General features: G+C 50.8%; 1 protein-coding gene across 4 annotated transcripts in view; it reads left to right on the top strand.

Annotated features, from left to right (window-relative positions):
• The window catches only part of LOC139278368 (cadherin-11-like), a 134,690-nt gene extending 108,425 nt beyond the window's left edge, over positions 1-26,265 (top strand). For all 4 annotated transcript variants that reach the window (XM_070897041.1, XM_070897040.1, XM_070897043.1 and 1 more), the window contains 2 exons: positions 13,491-13,742; positions 25,772-26,265. In XM_070897041.1, the coding sequence (XP_070753142.1) occupies positions 13,491-13,742; positions 25,772-26,265 (746 nt within the window). The remainder of the gene's footprint in view (positions 1-13,490; positions 13,743-25,771) is intronic.
• Positions 26,266-26,548: the final 283 nt, after the last annotated feature.

Below are 26,548 nucleotides of genomic sequence, written 5' to 3'. Positions count from 1 at the left end.
AGGGAACTCTGCCGTCCTTACCCGGTTTGCCCTATATGTGACTCCAGACCCACAGCAATGTGGTTGACTCTTAACTGCCCTCTGAAATGGCCCAGCGAGACACTCAGTTGTAAGCTGGCTCACCACCACCTTCTCAGGGGCAATTATTGATGGGCAACCAACGCTCACGTCCCGTGAACGAATAAATAAAAAAATCTACCTCCTCCATCGCTCTAGTAACAGGCTACTTAGCCCAACAGGTCCATGTCGGTGCCTATGTTCCACACAAACTTCATCTTGCCCCATCAACATATTCCATTCTCTCATGTACGATCCAGTTTTCCCTTAAATACATCTCAGTGATTGGCCTCAACCACTCCCTGTAGTAGCGAGTTCCACATTCTCACCACTCTCTGGGTAAAGAAGTTTATCCTGAATTCTCTGTTGGATTTATAAGTGGCTATCCTCTATTTATGGCCCCTAGTTGTGGTCTCTCACAAGCAGAAACATCTTATGTACGTCTACACTATTGAACCCCTTTATAATTAGCTCATCTCCTCAGTCTTCCCTTCCCTTGATCAAAGAGCCCCAGCCTGTTCGGTCTTTGCTGAAAGTTACACCCTCAGGAACAATGTGAGAGACTGTAAATATTGCCCTGGATGGGATCATCTATCTCAGTACAGACTGGGGTGGGTGGGGCTTCCCGGTCTGTAGGACTCAATCGCACACAGATCAATAGCTTCACCATCGACCCCCTCAGGCTGGTTGGAAGACAAGCATTTCTCACCTCACTCCCAGGGAGTCTGCTGCCACTCTTCCCTTTATTTCATTTCCCAGTGACCTCTGTGGCCCTGCCTCTAATCAGTCGTATTACAGGGATTCATTAGACAGGAGACATTCCAATCGGTGCTCGTCTCTATCACCATAAGTGATTGGGAGCGAACAAGATTGTAATGACGCTCATTTGGACTCGTTAGCATCACGTTAATCTAAATATCGTCAGCATCGAAACACTGACCACACTCGATCAGCTCCATTGGACGGGCCACATTGTCTGCATGCCTAACACGAGACTCCCAAAGCAAGCGCTCTACTCAGAACTCCTCCACGGCAAGCGAGCCCCAGGTGGGCAGAGGAAACGTTTCAAGGACACCCTCAAAGCCTCCCTGATAAAGTGCGACATCCCCACCGACACCTGGGAGTCCCTGGCCAAAGACCACCCTCAGTGGAGGAAGAGCATCGGGAGAGCGCTGAGCACCTCGAGTCTCATCGCCGAGAGCATGCAGAAACCAAGCGCAGGCAGCGGAAGGAGCATGCGGAAAACCTGTCCCACCCACCCCTTCCCTCAATGACTATCTGCCCCACCTGAGACAGGGACTATAATTCCCGTATTGGACAGTTCAGTCACCTGAGAACTCACTTTTGGAGTGGAAGCAAGTCTTCCTCAATTTCAAGGGACTGCCTATGATGATGATGAATCGATTCAGTATGAAGCAATCATGACAATAGGACCTTCTAGATGGCGAGGTAATTTTTTGCGAGGTAATTATCAGCATGATGGGAAGTCGGGATGTCAGAATGGAGGTGCCTGCAGAGAAGCCTGATATAAATAGGCAGTCACCAGACGCGTCAATTTGATCAACTTCAGCTTAAAAGTCGCTGTGGCTCAGTGGGCAGCTCACTCGCCTCTGAGTCACGAAGATTGTGGGTACAAATCCCACACCAGGAAGTTGAGCACATAAATCTAGGCTGGCACTCCAGTGCAGTGCTGAGGGAGCGCTGCACTGTCGGAGATGCCGTCGTTTGAATGAGACATTAAACCGAGGTCCTGTCTGCTCTCTCAGGTGGACATAAAAGATCCCAAGGCACTATTTTGAAGAAGAGCAGGGGAGTTATCCCCAGTGTCCTGGGGCAATATCTATCCATCAACCAACATCACTGAAACAGATTATCTGGTCATTATCACATTGCTGTTTGTGGGAGCTTGCTGTGCCAAATTGGCCACTGTGTTTCCCACATTACAACAGTGACTACACTCCAAAAGTACTTCAATAGCTGTAAAGCGCTTTGAGACGTCCAGTGGTCACGACAGGCGCTTTAGAAATACAAATCTATCTTTTCTTTTAAAACTGGCAGCCCCATTCGTTCATTCACCAGCCCAATCTAAACCCAAGCCTATCTTACAACGAGACGCCTGCCTTCGAGAAGGTGCTGCTTTCCCCAGACATTGGCCGATCGATGGGCGTTGTAAACGGCAATAATTAGGTTGGTTAAAGCAGAGACTCGCTGAGCTCCACAGAGTGTGACTTTGGCTCAGTGGCAGCGTTCCTGCATCCGGGTTAGAAGGTGGAGGGTTCACATCCCGCTCCGGGGAGTGGGGAATATCCCGGGTTGTGGGGAATGTCCCGGGGAGTGGGGAGTGGCTCCGGACCGTCCCGGGGAGTGGGAAATATCCCGGGGAGTGGGGAATGTCCCGGGGAGTGGGGAGTGGCTCCGGAATGTCCCGGGGAGTGGGGAATGTCCCGGGGAGTGAGGAGTGGCTCCGGACTGTCCCGGGGAGTGGGGAATGTCCCGGGGAGTGGGGAGTGGCTCCGGACAGTCCTGGGGAGTGGGGAATGTCCCGGGGAGTGGGGAGTGGCTCCGGACTGTCCCGGGGAGTGGGGAATGTCCCGGGGAGCGGGCACCGTCACTGGGAGAGGAGACCTGCTCCGGACTCGTGTCCGGTGGGACTGGGTGACCTCCTCCCTTATCGTATGGGCTGTGGGAGCCCATCAAACCCTCCTTCCCACCCCTCCCCCCGCCCCCCCGGCTGGTATAGAGATGGCTACACCCCAAGAAAGGAAGGTTCATGTTGTGAGAATGTTAAGCAGCCTGTAGAACCTCGCACTATTCTCTCCAGGGGAAGGATACAAAAACAGCAACTGAGCTGTCCACACGTGGAAGGTTCCAGGATCAATCCCAGAAATGTGTTGAGTCCGTTGATAAAAGTATCGACAGCGATTTAAAAAAGCTAAAAAAAAAAGCAAGCCAAGCACTAAGGTTTATTTCTACAGGCACAAAATTGAAAAATAGTGAAGTTATGCTAAACCTGTATCAAACCTTGGTTAGACCACACTGAGAGCACTGTGTACAGTTTTGATCACCATACTCTTTGTGTATGAACTGCCTATATACTATATTTCCATGATCATATCCCTACCCTGTTCCTGCACTATCCCCCTGTTGCATGAACCTATCTCTATTCTGTAACTATACAATCCCTTGTGTCCCGTGATCCTATCCTATCCCACCTACTCCCCCTACCACCTATCCCATATCCTCTACCCTGTGTCTAACCCACCCCCTCCCTCTACCCTGTGTCTCCCACTCCCTTTCTTTACCCTCTGCCTATCCCATATCCCCTGCCCTGTCCAGGCCCCTCTACCCTCTCACTCCGCACACGCCCTCAGTATTGCCCCTCTAACAGTGCAGCGCTCCCTCAGTACTGCCCCTCCGACAGTGCAGCGCTCTCTCAGTACTGCCCCTCCAACAGTGCAGCGCTCCATCAGTACTGCCCCTCTGACAGTGCAGCACTCCCATCAGTACTGCCCCTCCGACAGTGCGGCGCTCCCTCAGTACTGCCCCTCCAACAGTGCGGCGCTCCCTCAGTACTGCCCCTCCGACAGTGCAGCGCTCTCTCAGTACTGCCCCTCCGACAGTGCGGCGCTCCCTCAGTACTGCCCCTCTGACAGTGCAGCGCTCCCTCAGTATTGCACCAGTGTACAATGCCCCAGGGCCTTTGCAAAGCTTTAATCTCCCAAGCCATCACTAAACTCTGACAAACCTGCAGTTCTAACAATCCCCATTCTGAGCCCTCCATATTAATAGCTACACAAGGAGATGACATCCTAGTATGTAAGAATGATGGCATTTTCTGCCTTTATTAAAGAGCTTATTGCATTATACATGTTGTGCGACTGGAGATCACATTGGACATGGAAGCTGAGAGTTAATGAGATGCCTTCACACCATGTGAGGTTCATTCACCTCCTCCTCCTCCTGAATATTTATGTACATGCTTTTTTAACAAATTACTATAATTGTGAAAAAAAATAGCTGTGTAAGTACATTTAAACTTGGAGAATCAATTCTTCTGAAACTGTGATGGGCTGACCGTGCTGGAGGAACAGGAGGAGATGAGGGTTATGACAGGGATTTTAGGGGACAGTGGAGTTTGCCCATAACAGGGACAAGCTACAAAGATGAATCTTGGCCTCAGGAATTTTTATGGAAGGTTAATGAAGGTGAACATGTTCTCTCTGGCAAGGAAAAGACTTTGATGTGACCTAGTTAAGGTTGTTAGAGATTATGCTGAAGCTGATCTGGGCAAATTATTCGCTAAGATTCAAGAGGTGCTCGCTCAACAGAAACCTGGCGGGTGGGCGGTTAAAATCGCCCTGGCTCTGACCTGTCTGAAAGCCGCCATGATCGCAACATCTGCGATTTTAACCCGCTCTCCTGAGCAGGCAACACGGACAGGCGCCCCGAGTCAACAGGGTCCTTCATAGGCATGGTGCAGCCCGATGACATCATTGAGACCCGACTGTAATTTTAACTCGGGCCTGATCGGGGACTCCGCCTGGAGTTAAAACTGGAGCTTTGAAGGGTTCGAATACCAGGGCGACACAAATTAAAAAATGATTACATCGAATATCACATGGAATTTACAGCAAAAAAATGGGCCATTCACCCCAACTGGTCCGTGCCGGTGTTTATGCTCCACACCAGCCTCCTCCCACCCCCCTTCATCTCACCCCATCACCATATCCTTCTATTCCTTTCTCAGCTAGCTTCCCCTTTAGTAAGGGGGAAATTTCGGTTGTGGGGGGTTGGGGGAACCTTTTACCTAAAGGCTAACAGAATCGTGGAATAAACTAGACGCACCCCAATGAACACAGAACAAATGAACATTGCCTCCAAAAGATGACGATGGTTGGGATGTGTTTAGAGACAATGTTCATTTTGTCTGCGTTTGTGGTAGCAAATCTATGCGGAACCAACGCGGCTCAAAATCCCCAGCGTTCTACTCCACATCGGATCTTGTGACTCACTTTAATAAGAACATAAGACATAGGAGCAGGAGTCAGCCATTCAGCCCCTTGAGCCTGCTCCGCCATTCAATAAGGTCATGGCTGATCTTTGAGCTCAACTGCCTTTTCCCGCCCGATCCCCATGGAGCGTTACTGAGCAACCCCTCAGCACCGTGGATCCGGTATTGGTGGTGGCCTGCTGCAGTACAACATGGCTGCCATGATCGTGGACTGTAGGGTTGATCTTGTGTCCGGCGGTATTGGACTGACTACCTGTCAGTCACACTGCGCCGGCCTGTAATCCAGTAGGACTCTCTCGCCTTGTGATTTCCAGCCTCGGCCCACGATTTGAGTTGCTAATGCAATCTGACACACCAGGGCGGTGGGGAGGGGGGAGCGTGGAGGGAATGGCGGGGCAAGGTGGGGCGGGGGGAAACACAGTCGAAGGCGTCGTCTTATCAGACAAAATAAACCGAGGCCCCGTCTGTCTGTTCAGGTAGACGTACAAAATCCCATGACTCTACTCACAGAAGTGAAGGAGGGAGCTCTCCGAGCACCTTGCCCCTCAACCAACACCACCAAATGTTATTTATCTCGTTTGCTGCTTATGGGATCTTGCTGTGTACAAATAGGCCATTTTGTCCCACGTAACAACAGTGGCTGCGCTTCAGGATTTTGGGCTGCCTCAGGCCATTCGGCCCTTTGAGCCTGCACCGCCATTCAATGAGTTCATGGCTGAACATGCAACTTCAGTACCCCATTCCTGCTTTTTCGCCATACCCCTTGATCCCTCTAGTAGTAAGGACTACATCTAACTCCTTTTTGAATATATTGAGTGAATTGGCCTCAACAACTTTCTGTGGCAGAGAATTCCACATGTTCACCAGTCTCTGGGTGAAGAAGTTCCTCCTCATCTCGGTCCTAAATGGCTTACCCCTTATCCTTAGACTGTGACCCCTGGTTCTGGACTTCCCCAACATTAATAAGAACATAAGAACATAAGAACACAAGAATTAGGATCAGGAGTAGGCCATCTAGCCCCTCGAGCCTGCTCCGCCATTCAACAAGATCATGGCTGATCTGGCCGTGGACTCAGCTCCACTTACCCGCCTGCTCCCCATAACCCTTAATTCCCTTATTGGTTAAAAATCTATCTATCTGTAATTTGAATACTTTCAATGAGCTAGCCTCAACTGCTTCCTTGGGCAGAGAATTCCACAGATTCACAACCCTCTGGGAGAAGAAATTCCTTCTCAACTCGGTTTTAAATTGGCTCCCCCATATTTTGAGGCTGTGCCCCCTAGTTCTAGTCTCCCCGACCAGTGGAAACAACCTCTCTGCCTCTATCCTGTCTATCCCTTTCATTATTTTAAATGTTTCTATAAGATCACCCCTCATCCTTATGAACTCCAACGAGTAAAGACCCAGTCTACTCAATCTATCATCATAAGGTAACCCCCTCATCTCCGGAATCAGCCTAGTGAATCGTCTCTGTACCCCCTCCAAAGCTAGTATATCCTTCCTTAAGTAAGGTGACCAAAACTGCACGCAGTACTCCAGGTGCGGCCTCACCAATACCCTGTACAGTTGCAGCAGCACTTCCCTGCTTTTGTATTCCATCCCTCTCGCAATGAAGGCCAACATTCCATTCGCCTTCCAGATTATCTGCTGCACCTGCAAACTAACTTTTTGGGACAACGACCCCCAGGTCCCTCTGCACTGCTACATGTTGTAATTTCTCCCCATTCAAATAATATTCCCTTTTACTGTTTTTTTTCCCAAGGTGGATGACCTCACACTTTCCGACATTATATTCCATCTGCCAAACCTTAGCCCATTCGCTTAACCTATCCAAATCTCTTTGCAGCCTCTCTGTGTCCTCTACACAACCCGCTTTCCCACTAATCTTTGTGTCATCTGCAAATTTTGTTACACTACACTCTGTCCCCTCTTCCAGGTCATCTATGTATATTGTAAACAGTTGTGGTCCCAGCACCGATCCCTGTGGCACACCACTAACCACCGATTTCCAACCCGAAAAGGACCCATTTATCCCGACTCTCTGCTTTCTGTTCGCCAGCCAATTCTCGATCCATGCTAATACATTTCCTCTGACTCTGTGTACCTTTATCTTCTGCAGGTACAAAGGCATGATCTTTCCTTCACACCTACCACACTTGCTGCCAATCACCTTGTTGCAGCTCCTCTCACTAGCCCGCCATCTCTCGAAGATCAGCACGCAGCCAACATTCTTCAGACTCCACATGCCCCATTAGATTGCTCCAGCAACCCCCCGAGATCCAGTCTGTAATGTGCACAATCGCTGGGTCCCAACACCAACCTCCCTGCCTGTCCCAATATCCTCCCCCGGCCTTCCCCCAATGTCCCCCACCTCAGCCCTCCCCGGTCTTCCCCCAATGTCCCCACTACCCCCCCCCCCGGCCTGCCTTCCCCCAATGTTCCCCCCCCCCGGCCTGCCCCCAATGTTCCCCACCTCCCTCCCCTCGGCCTGCTCCCAATATCCCCACTCCCCCCCCGGCCTGCCTTCCCCCAATATCCCCACTCCTCCCCGGCCTGCTCCCAATATCCCCACTCACACCTGGCCTGCCTGCCCCCAATATCCCACCCCCCCCGGCCTGCCTGCCCCCAATGATCCCCCCCCCCCCACCCTGGCCTGCCCCCAATGACCCCACTCCCCCCAGGAAACCAATCTCATGTCATCAGCTTTTCAAAAATTATTCATTCTCGGCAGGCATTTATTGCCCATCCCTAATTGCCGGTGAGAAGGTGGTGGTGAGCCGCCTTCTTGAACCGCTGTTCTTTGTAGTGATTTGGTGGTTTGCTGGGCCATTTCAGAGGGAAGTTCAGTGTCAACCACATTGCTGTGAGTCTGGAGTCACTTATAGGCCCAGACCGGGTAAGGACGGCAGATTTTCTTCCCTAAAGACATTAGTGAACCAAATGGGTTTTTACGACAATCCGATATTTCCATGGTCACCATTACTGATACTAGCTTTTTAATTCCAGATTTGTTTAATTGAATTTAAATTCCCCAGCCACCGTGGTGGGATTTGAACGCTTATCTCTGGATCATTAGCCCAGGCCTCTGGATTGCTGGTCCAGTAACATCACCACGGTGCTACTGCATCCCTCCCAAGTCAGAAAGTTCGACATCCACCACTGTTGTACGCGCCCTCGTGTACATAAGCTCCTCGGCCAAAGTCAGAATAACCCCATGTTCTTACAGTGCAACCATTTGTCTTCCCACGTCGTAGCCTTGATGTTTTTATCAGCTGCTAGCTTGCTTGATGCTTTGGCTCGCGTTCCAGGCTGGTGTGCGCAAAGGTATCGGGGATGTTCCGTTGTGGTGCACAGCACAAATGTGTTCAGAGGCTATTAGAAGTGTTTCTGGAGAGAGAGGAGATTGGGGAACATTGCACAGAAGGCAGTTGGGTTGAGTTGAGATCAGTGAAAAAGAATCATAGACCGATACAGCACAGAAGGAGGCCATTCGGTCCATCGTGCCTGTGCTGGCTCTTTAAACGAGCGATCCAATTAGTCCCACTCCCCCCGCTCTTTCCCCATCGCCTATCTATTTTCTCCTTTGTAAGTATTCTCCCAATTCTCTTTTGAGCGCGTTTGTTTCACTTAGCGGCTGTTTCAGAGTACCTGAAAGACCTAATGAGTGCCTAGATAGAGTGGACAGGAAGGACTTATTTCCCTTAGCATAGACGTCAATAACCAGGGGGCATAGATTTACAGTAATTGGTAGAAGGTTCAGAGGGTAGTTGAGGAGAACTTCTTTCACCCAGAGGTTGGTGGGGGTCTGGAACTCACTGCCTGAAAGGGTGGTAGAGGCAGAAACCCTCATCGCATTTAAAAAGTACTTGGATGTGCACTTGAAGTGCCGTAACCTGCAGGGCTATGGACCAAGAGTTGGAAAGTGGGATTAGGCTGGGTAGCTCTTTGTCGGCTGGCGCGGACACAGTGGGCCAAATGGCCTCATTCTGTGCTGTAAATGTCTACCATTCTAAATTGCTCCTTTATGAATGTGGTTTCTGTGACATTCAAGTGGTATGTCCCTCTCTAAAGCTGGAATTCCAATATCGCAGCGACGTGGGGATGGGGGAAGGCGAGAACCCATCAATCCAAGAGCAACTGGAGTGTTTATCAAAGGAGACCACCTACATATAATGGTCTCTTACAATCCCTGTGACCCAGAACCAATGGATTCAGGCACTTGACTGACACATCCACCAATTCATTATACCTGCTGTCTGATTAATGACTTAGGGCAGACAGTTGTTAACCTTGGTGTCTCGCCAGAGAAGACTTTGGTTAACGTTTCATGATTTCAGCTTAGAAAGTCCTCAACTACGTTCGGGTTTAATGCTCCTCGAGCTGAAGATTCACACTCTGGCCTGTAATAGACCTTTATCTGTTCCCGAGGATTGCCTTGCCTCAGTCCCAGAGGTGCCCATTACATACACGTTTCCCTATACCATTTATTATTGGTTTCTTTCTCCGATATTCTCCGTTCCTGAGCTGATAGAAAAAATAAACAAAGACTTGTATTTATATAGCGCCTTCCATGACCACCGGACGTCCCAAAGCACTTGAAAGCTAATAAAATACTTTTTGAAGTGTTTCAATGGAGGAAACACAGCAGCTAATTTTGCGCATAATAAGTGCCCAGCAATGTGATAATGACCAGATAATCTGTTTTAGTGATGTTGGTTGAGGGATAAATATTGGTCAGAACACCGGGGAGAACTCCCCTGCTCTTCTTCGAAAGAGTGTCACGGGATCTTTTACGTCCACCTGAGGGAGTAGACGGGGCCTAAATTTAACGTCACATCCGAAAGACGGCACCTCTGACAGTGACACACTCCCTCAGCACTGCACTGAAGTGTCAGACTAGATTTTTGTGCTCAAGTCTCTGGAGTTGGACTTGAGCCCACAATCTTCTGACTCAGAGGCAGGAGATGCTACTCACTGAGCCACTGGCTGAGAAGGCACTGCCCATCACTGGGGTACATTCCTCTGGGATGTGTGATTGCAATAGAGAGGGTACAGAGGAGATTTACGAGGATGTTGCCTGGACTGGAGAACCTTAGCTATGAAAAAAGATTGGATAGGCTGGGTTTGTTTTCTTTGGAACAGAGGAGGCTGATGGGAGACCTGATTGAGGTGTATAAATTTATGAGGGCCCGAGATAGAGTGGATAGGAAGGACCTGTTTCCCTCATCAGAGGGGTCAATAACCAGGGGACATAGATTTAAAGTAATTGGGGGAAGGTTTAGAGGAGATTTGAGGGGAAATGTCTTCACCCAGAGGGTGGTGGGGGTCTGGAACTCACTGCTTGAAAGGGTGGTAGAGGCAGAAACCCTCACCACATTTAAAAAGCACTTGGATGTGCACTCAAAGTGCGGTAACCTGCAGGGCTACAGACCAAGAGCTGGAAATGTAACCAGCATTCTACCCCCACCGGAGGGCGTATCTGTTGGAGTCCTAAGAGATCCCAGTATCCCTTGGGAGCACTGTATATAAGCAGGCCTCCCATGCTGTACCAACACTCTGGAGTTCGAATAAAGAGACTAAGGTCATACTTACTCACGTCTCAGTACTCAATCACATTACCTTATTCTGGACATAACAGTATGTATGGCCATTCCCCATGCAGGGGAACCTGGGCAGTGAGTGCCAGCGGGGGGGCTCAGCTGTGGATGCTGGTGGAGGGAGGTGTCCTTAGAGCTGGGCTCCACCCTGAAGGCATGAAATGTAAAAACAATGTATAACAGTCTCGAACAATTAGCTTGAGGGGCCGTGCAGATCTCCCAGAGTTGGTGTCTAATGAAGACCACTCACAACACTTGCATCTCATTTGTATTTACACTTCCTACTCTTTAACTCCCAAGCCTCCAAAATTTGGAGATTGTACCTCCCTCAGTTTTTCCATGCTCTGACAATGATCCGACTTATGGGGAAAAATTGAGGTAATTTGCGCCTCCCATTAGCCCAACCCCCAGGGGGTGCTAACGGGACGCAAACATCTTTGTGACCGGGCGTGGTGCCACTAAGGACTCCCGCTAAATTCGGCCGGAGTTTAGCGGCGGCACTATGGCGCTGCGCCCCGATCTCCTGCGTCCCGGAGATCGAGACGTAATCGCCGTGCGCATCGCCTCGTTGGCACCCTGGTCACGAAATTGGGTAGCGCCCCCTGAAGCAGCGCCGGGCGATGACAGTGACAGCTTCGGCGGGCGCGCACCGGGTGGGCGGCTGCTACCGGGACAAAGGTTAAAGGGCAGGTGACCGGCTGCTCGGCAACAAAATGTCCGTTTGTTTTTCCTTCACTGCTGCAGCTTCAGATGCGGGGTCGGTGCCGTGATTGCTCAGCCCGGCGCTCTGCTGGGCTGATCGCGTGGCACCCCCGCTCCCACGGTAGGCCAGGTAGGTGTGCTCACAACCAGCAGAGTGTGCAGGGTATAGCCCCTCCTATGGGGCAGCGCTATGTGGCCCAGTGCGTCGCGCTCCCGAGCCATGCGCCCGCTCCCGAGCCACGCCCCGCTCCCGAGCCACGGCCCCGCTTTGGGGCCGCGCCGCGCTCCCAAGCCATGCGCCCCATTCCCAAGCCATGCGCCCCATTCCCGAGCCTTGCGGCACGCTCCCGAGCCACGCCCCGCTCCCGAGCCATGCGGCACGCTCCTGAGCCATGCGCCTACTCCCGAGCCAAGGCCCCGCTCCCGAGCCATGCGGCACGCTCCTGAGCCATGCGCCTACTCCCGAGCCACGCCCCGCTCCCGAGCCATGCGGCACGCTCCTGAGCCATGCGCCTACTCCCGAGCCAAGGCCCCACTCCCGAGCCATGCGGCACGCTCCTGAGCCATGCGCCTACTCCCGAGCCAAGGCCCCGCTCTGGAGCCGCGCCGCGCTCCCAAGCCATGCGCCCCATTCCCGAGCCATGCGCCCCATTCCCGAGCCATGCGCCCGCTCCCGAGCCATGCGCCCTATTCCCGAGCCATGCGCCCTATTCCCGAGCCATGCGCCCTATTCCCGAGCCATGCGCCCTATTCCCAAGCCATGCGCCCCATTCCCGAACCATGCGGCACGCTCCCGAGCCACGCCCCGCTCCCGAGCCATGCGGCACGCTCCCGAGCCACGACCCGCTCCCGAGCCATGGCCCCGCTCTGGAGCCGTGTGCCCCACTCCTGAGCCGTGTGCCCCGCTCCCGAGCCATGCGCCTGCTCCCGAGCCAAGGCCCCGCTCTGGAGCCGCGCCGCGCTCCCGAGCCATGCGCCCCATTCCCGAGCCATGCGCCCTATTCCCGAGCCATGCGCCCTATTCCCAAGCCATGCGCCCCATTCCCGAGCCATGCGGCACGCTCCCGAGCCACGCCCCGCTCCCGAGCCATGCGCCCTATTCCCGAGCCATGCGCCCTATTCCCGAGCCATGCGCCCCATTCCCGAGCCATGCGCCCTATTCCCGAGCCATGCGCCCTATTCCCAAGCCATGCGCCCCATTCCCGAGCCATGCGGCACGCTCCCGAGCCACGCCCCGCTCCCGATCCACGCCCCGCTCCCGAGCCACGGCCCATTCCCGAGCCATGCGCTCGCTCCCGGGCCACGCCCCGCTCCCGAGCCATGCACTGCTCCCGAGCCACGCCTCGCTCCCGAGCCATGCGCCCGCTCCTGAGCCACGCCTCGCTCCCGAGCCATGCACTGCTCCCGAGCCATGCGCCCGCTCCTGAGCCATGCACTGCTCCCGAGCCATGCACTGCTCCCGAGCCATGCGCCCGCTCCTGAGCCATGCACTGCTCCCGAGCCACGCCTCGCTCCCGAGCCATGCGCCCGCTCCTGAGCCACGCCTCGCTCCCGAGCCATGCACTGCTCCCGAGCTGTGCACCGTGCTCCCACCCAGAAAGGAAGTGGAGTGCTTGATTTAGCGCTCCACTGCCTTTCGGGTGCGGTCACCCCAATTTCTGACGAGGGGCGAGACATCTGAGCCTGTTGCAATATCTCGTTCTTCGCGAGTCTTACCGGCATAAAGGGGACGCCCCTGAATTTCTGGGCTTTGAGCTTGGGCACACTTACTCGCTACGTTTTGTTTTACCCCATCTTTTGCTCCTTCCAACATCTGTGCTGTTCCTGCACAATGTCTGTCATCCGAGTCTGTGAATAAAAACTGCTGCATCGATCAGCCGAGATCTAACTGAATGTCGGAGCAGGCTCGAGGGGCTGGATGACCAGCTCCTTTGTTGCTACGTTGCTACAACTCATGGCGGCATTGTAAATTCATAAGCTCCTGTCACTATTCGAGTAGTTTAACCACGAGACTCTGATACCCATGTTGTTGATTATGCACCACCTTCGGGTGCGGATGTGTGAAGGGATTCTGCGCAATGTTTTCCGTTGCCTTACTCTGTGCCGTTGTTTCCCCACGCAGGCCGTACCGCTGACCTAAAGGTGCGCCGCGGAGCCGTGAGCCGGCAGAAGCAGGAGGTCTACCTCTTACCGGTGGTGATGTCGGATGGAGGGGTGCCCGTCATGAGCAGCACCAACACCCTCACCATCCGGGTGTGCAGCTGCAATGCCGACGGGAGCGTACAGTCGTGTAACGCGGAATCTTTAACGCTGCCGGCCAGGCTCAGCACCAGTGCCTTGATCGCCATCCTCACCTGCATCATTATACTTCTCGGTAAGTTTCAAAATCTATTAATTCTCGGGATGTGGGCGTCGCTGGCCAGACCGGCATTTATTGCCCATCCCTAATGGCCCTTGAGAAGGTGGTGGTGAGCCGCTGCCTTGAACCGCTGCAGTCCGTGTGGTGAAGGTGCTCCCACAGTGCTGACTTGGTCACAGCGGTTTGGTACAACCGAGTGTGTCGCTGGGCCATTTCAGAGTCAACCACATCGCTGTGGGTCTGGAGTCACATAGAGGCCCAGACCGGGTAAGGGCGGCAGATTTCCTTCCCTAAAGGACATTAGTGAACCAGATGGGTTTTTCCACAATCCACTATCACCATTATTGACACTAGCTGTTTAATTCCACATTTATTTAATTCACTGAATTTAATTTAAATTCCCCAGTTGCCGTGGTGGGATTTGAACTCACGTCTCCGGATCATTAGTCCAGGCTTCTGGATTATTAGTCCAGTAACACGACCACCGTGCTGCTGTACCTCTGGAAGTGAAGAAAGAAAGACAGAGGGAGAGAGAAAGACAGAGTGAGAAGAAAGAACTCGCATTTATACAGCGTCTTACAGGACCTCAGGACATGCTTTACAGCGAATGAAATACACTGTTGTAATGTCCCTGGGAGTCCCTGGCCAAAGACCACCCTAAGTGGAGGAAGAGCATCCAGGAGGGTGCAGAGCTCCTCGAGTCTCATCGCCGAGAGCATGCAGAAATCAAGCGCAGGCAGCGGAAGGAGCATGCGGCAAACCAGTCCCACCCTCCCTTACCCTCAACCACTGTCTGTCCCACCTGTGACAGAGACTGTAATTCCTATATTGGATTGTTCAGTCACCTGAAAACTCATTTTTAGAATGGATGCAGTCGAGGGACTGCCTATGATGATGATGAGAGTCTGCCAATTTCCTTTGGGACGTCCTGTGGTCACGAAATGCAATATAAAAAATGCAAGTTCGTTCCTTATTCATCTTTCATTTTATGCGGCACATTTCTTGCTGACACTTAGAGAGCGCACAACAAGCTGTAGAGACAGCAGTCTTCACCGCGAACTTAAGGTGAATTCCTCGCAGATATCTTTCAGCAAAATTCATTATGCACGAAGGTGCTGGGAACCTTGGGCTGAGCGATGGTCTTGGTTTTTGTTCATTAACATCTCCCCATTTGGACTAAGTGCTTTGGTACATTTAATGGGACAGCGCGAAGCGGCAAAGAGTTGTGGTTTTGACACTTGGCCTTCCTCAGCGACGGCAGGTAATCAGTGCAGTGACGATAACCATGGAGTGATCCCTTGGGATTTACGATAAGTGGATTAGCATTTGCGAAGGGCGGATTGCAGAGGCATCACTTACTCCCCGAGTGGTGTCATTAGGCTAATGGACTGCAGAGCCAGCCAGTTAGATTAACACAAAGTGAATAAGGTTGTAAAAGATCTCCCCCCCCCAGAAATAAATGGCGGAATTTTACCTTTGGTTTTGCCAGGAATGTACAAGCATGCAGGCACAGAGCTCTGAGCGGCAGAGCTGGGGTTCCAGACAGGCAGTATGAAAGAAGTATTGTGGAGACGTAACCCCCTTTACCAACGGGACAGATCGGCAGGTCTCCTGTGGGGGGCTTGAGTTGAAGGGGTCAGCACTGTAAACAAGGCAGGCCAGCATTTAGGGACCAGCAACAAGATGATGCATTTATATTACATCGGATATACGGCACAGAAACAGGCCATTCGGCCCAACCAGTCCATGCCGGCGTTTATGCTCCACTCGAGCCTCCTCCCGTCTTTCCTCATCTAAATCTATCAGCATAACCCTCTATTCCCTTCTCCCTCATTTGCTTGTCTAGCCTCCCCTTAAATGCATTCCTTTAAATTAAATACTATTCCCTTCAACCACTCCCGGTAGTAGCGAACATATGAAATAGGAGCAGAAGTAGGCCATACGGCCCCTCGAGCCTGCTCCGCCATTCAATAAGATCATGGCTGATCCGATCTTGGCCTCAACTCCACTTTCCTCTCCTCTTCCCATAACCCTTGACTCCCCTATAGTTCAAAAAAACTATGAGTTCCATATTCTCACCACTCTCTGGGTAAAGAAGTTTCTTCTGAATTCCCCATTGGATTTCTTGGTGACTATCTTATATTGATGGCCTCTAGTTATGCTCTTCCCCATAAGTGGAAACACTCTCTCTATCCACTCTATCAAAAACTTTCATAATTTTAAAGACTTCTATTAGGTCACCCCTCAGCCTTCTCTTTTCAAGAGCAAAGAGACCCAGCCTGTTCATCCTTTCCTGATGTGTGTACCCTCGCACTTCTGGTATCATCCTTATTGTGTTCCTAACATAGATGAGGCTGCACACAGGGAGGTTAAAGTAACAGTGACCTCAATTTTTAATAAGACACTCCAGAGTGAGGAACAGGCCTTAGGGGCTGGCTTATATGCAGTGCTCCCAAGGGATGCTGGGATCCCTTGGGACTTCAGGGGATGAGCTCCCTGGTGGCAGAACATGGGAGTGCATGCTTTACAGATGCACAACATCACTCCCCTCCCCAAAGTCAAAGTGAAAACTATTTACAAGGTGAGGCGGTCGGGAGCCTTTCTTTCCCTGGTGGACCGCCTTGGTACAAATGTCTGTTCTGGTGTGTTGGCTGTGCCCTTGCTGGACTGCTGGGTGAGCCTGGTCTTGCTGGGCTGTTGGGCGTGATGGTTTCGATTTCCTGGTCTGGCGTGGTGTTGGTTGATCCTTTGGGTTTGTGTTCTGGGCTCGAAAAAGGTGGTGTCTGCTGTGGGTTGTTCAGAGCAGTCTGTGAACCGCAGCCTCGTTTGGTCCAGGTGCTTTCTGCAAATTTGTCCATTGTCTAATTTGACTACAAGCACCCTATTCCCTTCTTGAGCTATCAGCGTGCCCGCGATCCACTTGAGACCATGTCCATAGTTTAGCACATACACAGGGTCATTCAGATCAATTTCCCGTGACACAGTGGCGCGACCATCGTTTACATTTTGTTGCTGCCGCCTGCTCTCTACCTGATCATGCAGGTTGGGGTGAACCAGCGAGAGTCTGGTTTTAAGTGTCATTTTCATGAGTAGCTCAGCCGGGGTACCCCAGTGAGTGAGTGGGGTCTCGTGCGGTGGCTGAGCAGTACTCGGGACAGGCGGGTTTGGAGTGAGCCTTCTATGACTCTTTTAAGGCTCTGTTTGATTGTTTGTACTGCCCGCTCTGCCTACCCATTGGAGGCTGGTTTAAACGGGGCCGAGGTGACATGTTTGATCCCATTGCGGGTCATGAATTCTTTAAATTCGGCACTGGTGAAACATGGCCCGTTGTCACTGACCAGTATGTCAGGCAGGCCGTGGATGGCAAACGTGGCCCTCAGGCTTTCAATGGTGGTGGTGGTAGTACTTCCCGATATTATTTCACATTCAATCCATTTTGAAAAAGCATCCACCACCACCAGGAACATTTTACCGAGAAACGGGCCCGCATAGTTGACATGGATCCTCGACCATGGTCTGGAGGGCCAGGACCACAAACTTAGTGGTGCCTCTCTGGGCGCGTTGCTCAACTGAGTACATACGCTGCATTGCAGTACACAGGACTCGAAGTCAGAGTCGATACCGGGCCACCACATGTGGGATCTGGCTATCGCTTTCATCATTACTATACCCGGATGTGTGCTGTGGAGATCCGAGGTGAACGTCTCCCTGCCCTTTTTGGGTAGCACTACTCGGTTATCCCACAACAGGCAGTCTGCCTGAATGGACAACTCCTCCTTTCGCCGCTGGAACGGCTTGATTGGCTCTTGCATTTCAACGGGGATGCTGGCCCAGCTCCCATGCAGTACACAGTTTTTTACTAGGGACAGCAGAGGATCTTGGCTGGTCCAAGTCCTAATCTGGCGGGTCGTGCCAGGTGATTTATCATTTTCAAACGCTTCCATGAACATCAACAAGTCTGCGGGCTGCGCCACCATCATCAAGTTTGCAGGCTGTGCCTTTCCACCCCCGTGGTGGGCAAAGGTAGCCGACTGAGAGCATTCGCACAGTTCTCGGTACCTGGCCTGTGGCGGATGGTATAGTTATACGCTGATAGCGCGAGTGCCCACCTTTGTATGTGGGCTGAGGCATTAGTATTTATCCTCTTGTTTTCAGTGAACAGGGATGTGAGGGGCTTGTGATCGGTTTCCAGCTCAAATTTGAGGCCAAACAGGTACTGATGCATTTTCTTTACCCCGAACACTCATGCTAATGCCTCTTTCTCAATCATGTTGTAGGCCCTCTCGGCCTTAAACAAGCTCCTGGAAGCATAGGCGACAGGTTGCAACTTCCCCGCAACGTTAGCTTGTTGTAATACACACCCGACTCCATACGACGACGCGTCACATGCTAGCACAAGTCTTTTACACGGGTTATACAATACAAGCAGCTTATTGGAGCATAAAATATTTCTGGCTTTCTCAAAAGCAATTACTTGCTTTTTTTCCCCATACCCAGTTCTCATCTTTGCACAATAACACACGTAGGGGCTCTAAAAGGGTGCTTAACCCCGGTAGGAAGCTACCAAAATAGTTGAGGAGTCCCAGGAACAACCGCAGCTCCATGACGTTCTGTGGCCTGGGCGCGTTCCTAATAGCCTCTGTCTTGGCGTCTGTGGGCCGAATGCTGTCCGCCGCGATCTTTCTCCCCAAAAACTCCACTTCTGTTGCCATGAAGACGCATTTCGACCTCTTCAGCCGCAGCCCTACGTGATCCAGTCGCTGCAGGACCTCCTCCAGGTTTTGTAGGTGCTCGACGGTGTCCCGACCTGTGACCAATATGTCGTCCTGAAAGACCACCGTGTGTGATACCGACTTGAGTAGGTTCTCCATGTTTCTCTGGAAGATCGCTGCAGCCGACCAAATTCCAAACGGGTATCTGCTGTAGGTGAACAGTCCCTTGTGCGTGTTGATGCAGGTGAGGCCCTTCGAAGACTCCTTCAGCTCCTTCAGCTCCTGCATCATGTAGGTCGAAGTCAGGTCGAGCTTGGTGAACGTCTTGCCTCCTGCCAGTGTCGCAAATAGGTCATCTGCCTTAGGTAGCGGGTATTGGTCCTGTAGCGAGAAACGATTAATAGTTACTTTATAATCGCCGCAAATCCTGACCATGCCATCACTTTTGAGTACTGGAACAATCGGGCTGGCCCACTCGCTGAATTCCACTGGGGAGATGATGCCCTCACGTTGCAGCCTGTCCAGCTCGATTTCCACTCTCTCCCTCATCATGTGAGGTACCGCTTGTGCCTTGTGGTGAATGGGTCGTGCCTCTGAGACCAAGTGGATCCGCATCTTCGCCCCGGAAAAGTTCCCAATGCCTGGCTCAAAAAGGAAAGGAAATTTGTAATGGGTACATGAGGCCTCATCGACATGTGACAGCATTTGGATGTCATCCCAGTTCCAGCGGATTTTGCCCAGCCAGCTCCTTCCAAGCAGTGTGGGGCCATCGCCCGGGACAATCCAGAGTGGCAGTTCATGCACCGTGCCGTCGTAGGTGACCTTGAACATGGCGCTGCCCAGGACAGTGATAAGCTCTTTGGTGTACGTTCTCAGTTTCGTGTGGATGGGGTTCAGGGCTGTTCTGAATGCCTTGTTGCACCACAGTCTCTCAAACATCTTTTTAATCATGATGGATTGGCTAGCGCCAGTGTTCAGTTCCATGGCTACGGGTAAGCCATTCATTTTTCCGTTTAACATTATAGGTGGACATTTCGTCGAAAATGTGTGCACCCCGTGTACTTCAGCATCTGCCTCCTCTCTCTGAGGCTCGAAATTGCTTTGATCCACCTTGGACCAATCTTCCTCTGCCACGTGGTGGTTAGCAGGTTTTGCAGAGCTTGCAGCTCATTTGCAAGCTTGTTGGAGGTGCCCCTTTGTTCCACAGCTCTTGCAAACATATCCTTTGAAGTGGCATGAATAGGCTGAATGGAAGCCTCCACAATGTCAACAAGGCATGAATTGCCTTGCATTCATCCTTTGTTGGGGACTCTGAGTCATCTGGGTTACCTGAGGCCTGCTGGCAGCTGCAGACTCGTGGGTTCTGCCCTGTACATTTTTGCTCGCAAATACAGTTCCAGTTAATTTATGAACATTGCTAGCACTTGTGTGCTGAGAGATTTATTTGGTGTTATCACTGGTGAACATAAACGCCTGTGCTATCGCAATGGCCTTACTGAGGGTCAGTGTCTCTACAGTCAAAAGTTTTCGTAGGATGGTCTCGTGGCCAATGCTCAGTACAAAAAAGTCTCTGAGCATCTGCTCCAGGTAGCCATCAAACTCACATTGTCCTGCAAGTCACCTTAGCTCGGCAACGTAGCTTGCCACTTCCTGACCTTCAGATCGCTGGCACGTGTAGAACCAATACCTCGCCATCAGCACGCTCTCCCTCGGGTTAAGATGCTCCTGAACCAGTGTACACAGCTCCTCATACGACTTATCTGTGGGTTTTACCGGAGCCAGAAGATTCTTCATGAGGCTATAGGTCGGTGCCCCGCAGACTGTGAGGAGGACCCGCTCTCCTTTTTGCAGCGCTTCCTACTCCGTCCAGCTCGTTGGCTACAAAGTACTGGTCTAGCCATAGGCTTCCCAGTCCTCACCCTCCGAGAACTTCTCCAGGATGCCCACAGTTTGCTGCATTTTTGCATTGGATTCGTATTCTCATAGCCAGTTATTGTATTCCTAACACAGATGAGGCTGCACACAGGGAGGTAAAGTTACAGTGACCTCAATCTTTCATAAGACATTCCAGAGTGAGGAACAGTCCTTAGGGGCTGGCTTATATACAGTGCTCCCAAGGGATGCTGGGATCCCTTGGGACTTCAGGGGATGAGCTCCCTGGTGGCGGAACATGGGAGTGCATGCTTTACAGATACACAACAATCCTTGTAAATCTTCTCTCCAGTGCCTCTATATTCTTTTTCTAACATGGCGACCAGAACTCTACTCAGTACTCTAAGTGTGGTCTAACGAAGGTATATAGCGCCGTTAACATAATAAAATGTCCCAAGGCCCTTCACAGGAGACAAAAATTTACACCGAGCCATATAAGTCAATATTAGGACAGGTGACCAAAAGCGTAGTTAAAGAGGTAGGTTTTAAGTAGCATCTTAAAGGAGGAGAGCGAGGGAGAGAGGTGGAGAGGTTTACAAAGGGAATTCCAGAGCTTAGGGTCTTGGCAGCTGAAGTGACAGCCACCAATGGTGCTCAAGAGGCCAGAATTGGATGAGCGCAGAGATAGTGGTGGGTTGTAGGATTGGAGGAGGTCACAGAGATAGGAAGGGGAGTGAGGCCATGGAGGGATTGAAAACAAGGATGAGAATTTTACCCGAGGTGTTGCCGGAGCAGGAACCAGTGTTGGTCAGTGAGCACAGGGAGTGATGGGTGAGCGGGACTTGGTGCGATAACAAAAACAGAAAATGCTGGAAATCTCAGCGGGTCAGGGAGCATTTGTGGAGAGAAAAACAGAGTTAACATTTCAAGTCAATGACCCTTCGTCAGAACTGGCGAACGTTCGAAATGTAACAGATTCTTAAGGAGCACTGAAAGGGGGAGGGGAGGAAAGAACAAAAGGGAAGCTCAGTGATAGGGTGGAAGGCAGGTGAGATTAGAGAGACAAAAGGGATGATGGACCGACTTGAGATGGTAATAACACAAGTTAGTCTCGATAGGGTGTGAATGGTGGAATAATTAGCATCATTGCTCATGTGTTCGTATACAGTCTAAGCTCGTACCAGATGAGTAAAACCTCAAGTACCTTTTCTTTATGCAATTATGTTATATTGAGACAAATAATCAGGCTGACTCCACTGCAAACTGGTGCAGAGCAAGCCGTCAATCACTTAAAACTGTCTTCTCTTCAAGGCAGGAGCGATTAAATGACAAAAGGGGTTATTGTACAAAGTAAACGGAGATGGAAATGGGACAAGTATAGAAACAAAAGACAAGTTTAGAGAAGGTGTAAATGGAAATGGCAGAATCACCAACAGCTGCCGTCCGAAAAGATGAGGATAGCGGTTACGGCCTGAAATTGTTGAACTCGATGTTGAGTCCAGAAGGCTGTAAAGGGCCTAAACGAAAGATGAGGTGCTGTTCCTCGAGCTTGCGTTGAGCTTCGTTGGAACAGTGTAGGAGGCCGAGGACAGAGTGGTCAGAGTGGGAGTGGAGCGGGGAATTAAAGTGACAGGCGACCGGAAGCTCAGGGTCACGCTTACGGACTGAACGGAGGTGCTCTGCAAAGCGGTCACCCAATCTGCGTTTGGTCTCCCCAATGTAGAGGAGACCGCATCGTGAGCAGCGGATACAGTATACTGAATTGCAAGAGGTTATTATCGGTCTTTTCCCCTGCTTCATTGCTCATGTGTTCGTATACAGTCCAAGCTCGTACCGAATGAGAAAAACCTCAGGTACCTTTTTCTTTCTGCTATTAATTTACGTTGAGACAAACAATCAGGCTGACTCCACTGCAAACCAGTGCAGAGCAAGCCATCAGTCACTCTAAACTGACTTCTCTTCCCTTCAGGAAGATAGATGGAATTGAAATGCTTTTCTATTTTCAAATACAAACCCCAGATGAACCACAGTTGTCCTCCCGGGATGAACTTGTGCAATGGAAAGCAACCAAGAAGTTAAACTGATAAAATATCAGCGATTGACACACAGCATCAATGTTTTGGGAATTTGGTAACCCATTAGTTACGTCACAAGACCATATCAATCCCAATACTGAAGGAATCCCTTTGGCCTGTCAACTGAGCATGTCCTCGGGTACTCTACATTTAACTCCTCTCTGAGGGTTTTTCTTTTATTCGTTCCTGGGATGTGGGCGTCGCTGGCAAGGCCGGCATTTATTGCCCGTCCCTAGTTGCCCTTGAGAAGGTGGTTGTGAGCCGCCTTCTTGAACCGCTGCAGTCCGTGTGGTGAAGGTGCTCCCACAGGGAGGGAGTTCCAGGATTTGGACCCAGTGACGATGAAGGAACGGATGATATATTTTTAGTCAGAATGGTGTTTGTGACTTGGAAGGGAAAAAGAAAGAAAGACTTGCATTTATATAGCACCTTTCACGACCACCGGACATCTCAAAGCTCTTTACAACCAATTAAGTACCTTTGGAGTGTAGTCACTGTTGTAATGTCGGCAATGCAGCAGCTAATTTACACACAGCAAGCTCCCACAAACAGTGGGAAAAATAATAATAGTTGGTTTAATCTAGCATATCAAATCCAACATTAATTGCATGTAAGTCGGATCATCTGGAGTGACTGAAGCACACTTCATCCCTAAATTGTATGAGACTTTGTACTTAACTTCAAATATTTATTTTTATATACTTAGAAATATTTGAAGTTAGATATTTCTATTTGACAGACAGCAAATTAACAAATGTTATAATGACCAGATAATCTGTTTTTTTGATTGAGGGATAAATATTGGCCAGGACACTGGGGATAACTCCCCTGCTCTTCTTCAGAATAGTGCTGTGGGATCTTTTTTGTTCACCTGAGAGAGCACAGGGGGTCTCAGTTTAACGACTCATCCAAAACTTAAAGAAGGCTAACTTTGAAGGTATGAGGCGTGAATTGGCTGAGATGGATTGGCGAATGATACTTAAGGGGTTGACTGTGGATGGGCAATGGCAGACATTTAGAGACCGCATGGATGAACTACAACAATTGTACATTCCTGTCTGGCATAGAAATAAAAAAGGGAAGGTGGCTCAACCGTGGCTATCAAGGGAAATCAGGGATAGTATTAAAGCCAAGGAAGTGGCATACAAATTGGCCAGAAATAGCAGCGAACCTGGGGACTGGGAGAAATTTAGAACTCAGCAGAGGAGGACAAAGGGTTTGATTAGGGCAGGGAAAATGGAGTATGAGAAGAAGCTTGCAGGGAACATTAAGACGGATTGCAAAAGTTTCTATAGATATGTAAAGAGAAAAAGGTTAGTAAAGACAAACGTAGGTCCCCTGCAGTCAGAATCAGGGGAAGTCATAACGGGGAACAAAGAAATGGCGGACCAATTGAACAAGTACTTTGGTTCGGTATTCACGAAGGAGGACACGAACAACCTTCCGGTTATAAAAGGGGTCGGGGGGTCTAGTAAGGAGGAGGAACTGAGGGAAATCCTTATTAGCCGGGAAATTGTGTTGGGGAAATTGATGGGATTGAAGGCCGATAAATCCCCAGGGCCTGATGGACTGCATCCCAGAGTACTTAAGGAGGTGGCCTTGGAAATAGTGGATGCGTTGACAGTCATTTTCCAACATTCCATTGACTCTGGATCAGTTCCTATGGAGTGGAGGGTAGCCAATGTAACCCCACTTTTTAAAAAAGGAGGGAGAGAGAAAACAGGGAATTATAGACCGGTCAGCCTGACATCGGTAGTGGGTAAAATGATGGAATCAATTATTAAGGATGTCATAGCAGTGCATTTGGAAAGAGGTGACATGATAGGTCCAAGTCAGCATGGATTTGTGAAAGGGAAATCATGCTTGACAAATCTTCTGGAATTTTTTGAGGATGTTTCCAGTAGAGTGGATAAGGGAGAACCAGTTGATGTGGTATATTTGGACTTTCAGAAGGCGTTCGACAAGGTCCCACACAAGAGATTGATGTGCAAAGTTAGAGCACATGGGATTGGGGGTAGTGTACTGACATGGATTGAGAACTGGTTGTCAGACAGGAAGCAAAGAGTAGGAGTAAATGGGTACTTTTCAGAATGGCAGGCAGTGACTAGTGGGGTACCGCAGGGTTCTGTGCTGGGGCCCCAGCTGTTTACACTGTACATTAATGATTTAGATGAGGGGATTGAGTGTAGTATCTCCAAGTTTGCGGATGACACTAAGTTGGGTGGCAGTGTGAGCTGCGAGGAGGATGCTGTGAGGCTGCAGAGCGACTTGGATAGGTTAGGTGAATGGGCAAATGCATGGCAGATGAAGTATAATGTGGATAAATGTGAGGTTATCCACTTTGGTGGTAAAAACAGAGAGACAGACTATTATCTGAATGGTGACAGATTAGGAAAAGGGGAGGTGCAAAGAGACCTGGGTGTCATGGTACATCAGTCATTGAAGGTTGGCATGCAGGTGCAGCAGGCGGTTAAGAAAGCAAATGGCATGTTGGCCTTCATAGCAAGGGGATTTGAGTACAGGGGCAGGGAGGTGTTGCTACAGTTGTACAGGGCATTGGTGAGGCCACACCTGGAGTATTGTGTACAGTTTTGGTCTCCTAACCTGAGGAAGGACATTCTTGCTATTGAGGGAGTGCAGCGAAGGTTCACCAGACTGATTCCCGGGATGGCGGGACTGACCTATCAAGAAAGACTGGATCAACTGGGCTTGTATTCACTGGAGTTCAGAAGAATGAGAGGGGACCTCATAGAAACATATAAAATTCTGACGGGGTTAGACAGGTTAGATGCAGGAAGAATGTTCCCAATGTTGGGGAAGTCCAGAACCAGGGGTCACAGTCTAAGGATAAGGGGTAAGCCATTTAGGACCGAGATGCGGAGGAACTTCTTCACCCAGAGAGTGGTGAACCTGTGGAATTCTCTACCACAGAAAGTTGTTGAGGCCAATTCACTAAATATATTCAAAAAGGAGTTAGATGAGGTCCTTACTGCTAGGGGGATCAAGGGGTATGGCGAGAAAGCAGGAATGGGGTACTGAAGTTGAATGTTCAGCCATGAACTCATTGAATGGCGGTGCAGGCTAGAAGGGCCGAATGGCCTACTCCTGCACCTATTTTCTATGTCTATGTTTCTAAGACGGCACCTCCAACAGTGCAGCACTCCCCCAGCACTGCAGGGAGTGCCTGCCTAGATTTTAGTGCTCAAGCTCCTGGAGTGCTACTTGAACCCAGCACCTCCTGCCTCAGAGACGACCCAATGAGCCACGGCTGACGACAGCTGGAACAGTTGTGCAGCCCTTTGCATTTTTTCCTCGGCAAATCGTTGCATGTATGTAAAGCCGTGTGCGGAAGGTTAACCCGCCTGTTCTCTTTTCTCTCCCCTAGTGATCGTGGTCCTGTTTGTGACGTTGAGGCGTCAGAAGAAGGAGCCGCTGATCGTGTTCGAGGAGGAGGACGTGCGGGAGAACATCATCAGCTACGACGACGAAGGGGGCGGCGAGGAGGACACGGAGGCCTTCGACATCGCCACGCTGCAGAACCCTGACGGCCTCAACGGCTTCCTGCCGCGCAAGGACATCCGGCCCGAGCTTCAGCACGCGCCCCGGCATGGCCTCCGCACCGCCCCCAACAGCGTGGGCGTCGACGACTTCATCAAGGTGCGGCTGCAGGAGGCCGACCGTGACCCCACCGCACCCCCCTACGACTCCATCCAGATCTACGGCTACGAGGGGAGGGGCTCGGTGGCCGGCTCCCTCAGCTCGCTGGAGTCGGCCACCACCGGATCTGACCAGGACTACGATTACCTCCACAGCTGGGGACCCCGCTTCAAGAGGCTGGCCGACCTCTATGACTCTAAAGACACCTGCGAAGATTCTTAACGCTCAACAGAGCAGACTGGCCTTAAAATTCCACATCAACCCTTTGAGGGATGGAAGGACGGACTGGAACCTTTGGGCAGATTTACATCCCTCTTTTTATTTTCATTTTTTCTTTTTTTTATTATACATATATATATACACGCTCAATTTTATTGAGTGCAGGAGCTGATGTTAATGACTCCGTCCTTTAACTATTGAAGGACACGGATAGTTTTTCAAAGATGGATGCTGTGATTAGGGCAAGAACATCGGCAGGGCCCAGGTACAGCAGAGGAGCAGGAAG

Source organism: Pristiophorus japonicus, chromosome 13 (genome assembly GCF_044704955.1).
Source record: "Pristiophorus japonicus isolate sPriJap1 chromosome 13, sPriJap1.hap1, whole genome shotgun sequence".
In the NCBI taxonomy this organism is placed as follows: Eukaryota; Metazoa; Chordata; class Chondrichthyes; family Pristiophoridae; genus Pristiophorus; species Pristiophorus japonicus.
Note: the sequence above shows the minus strand (reverse complement) of the source record. Positions and strands in the feature narration are given on the sequence as shown.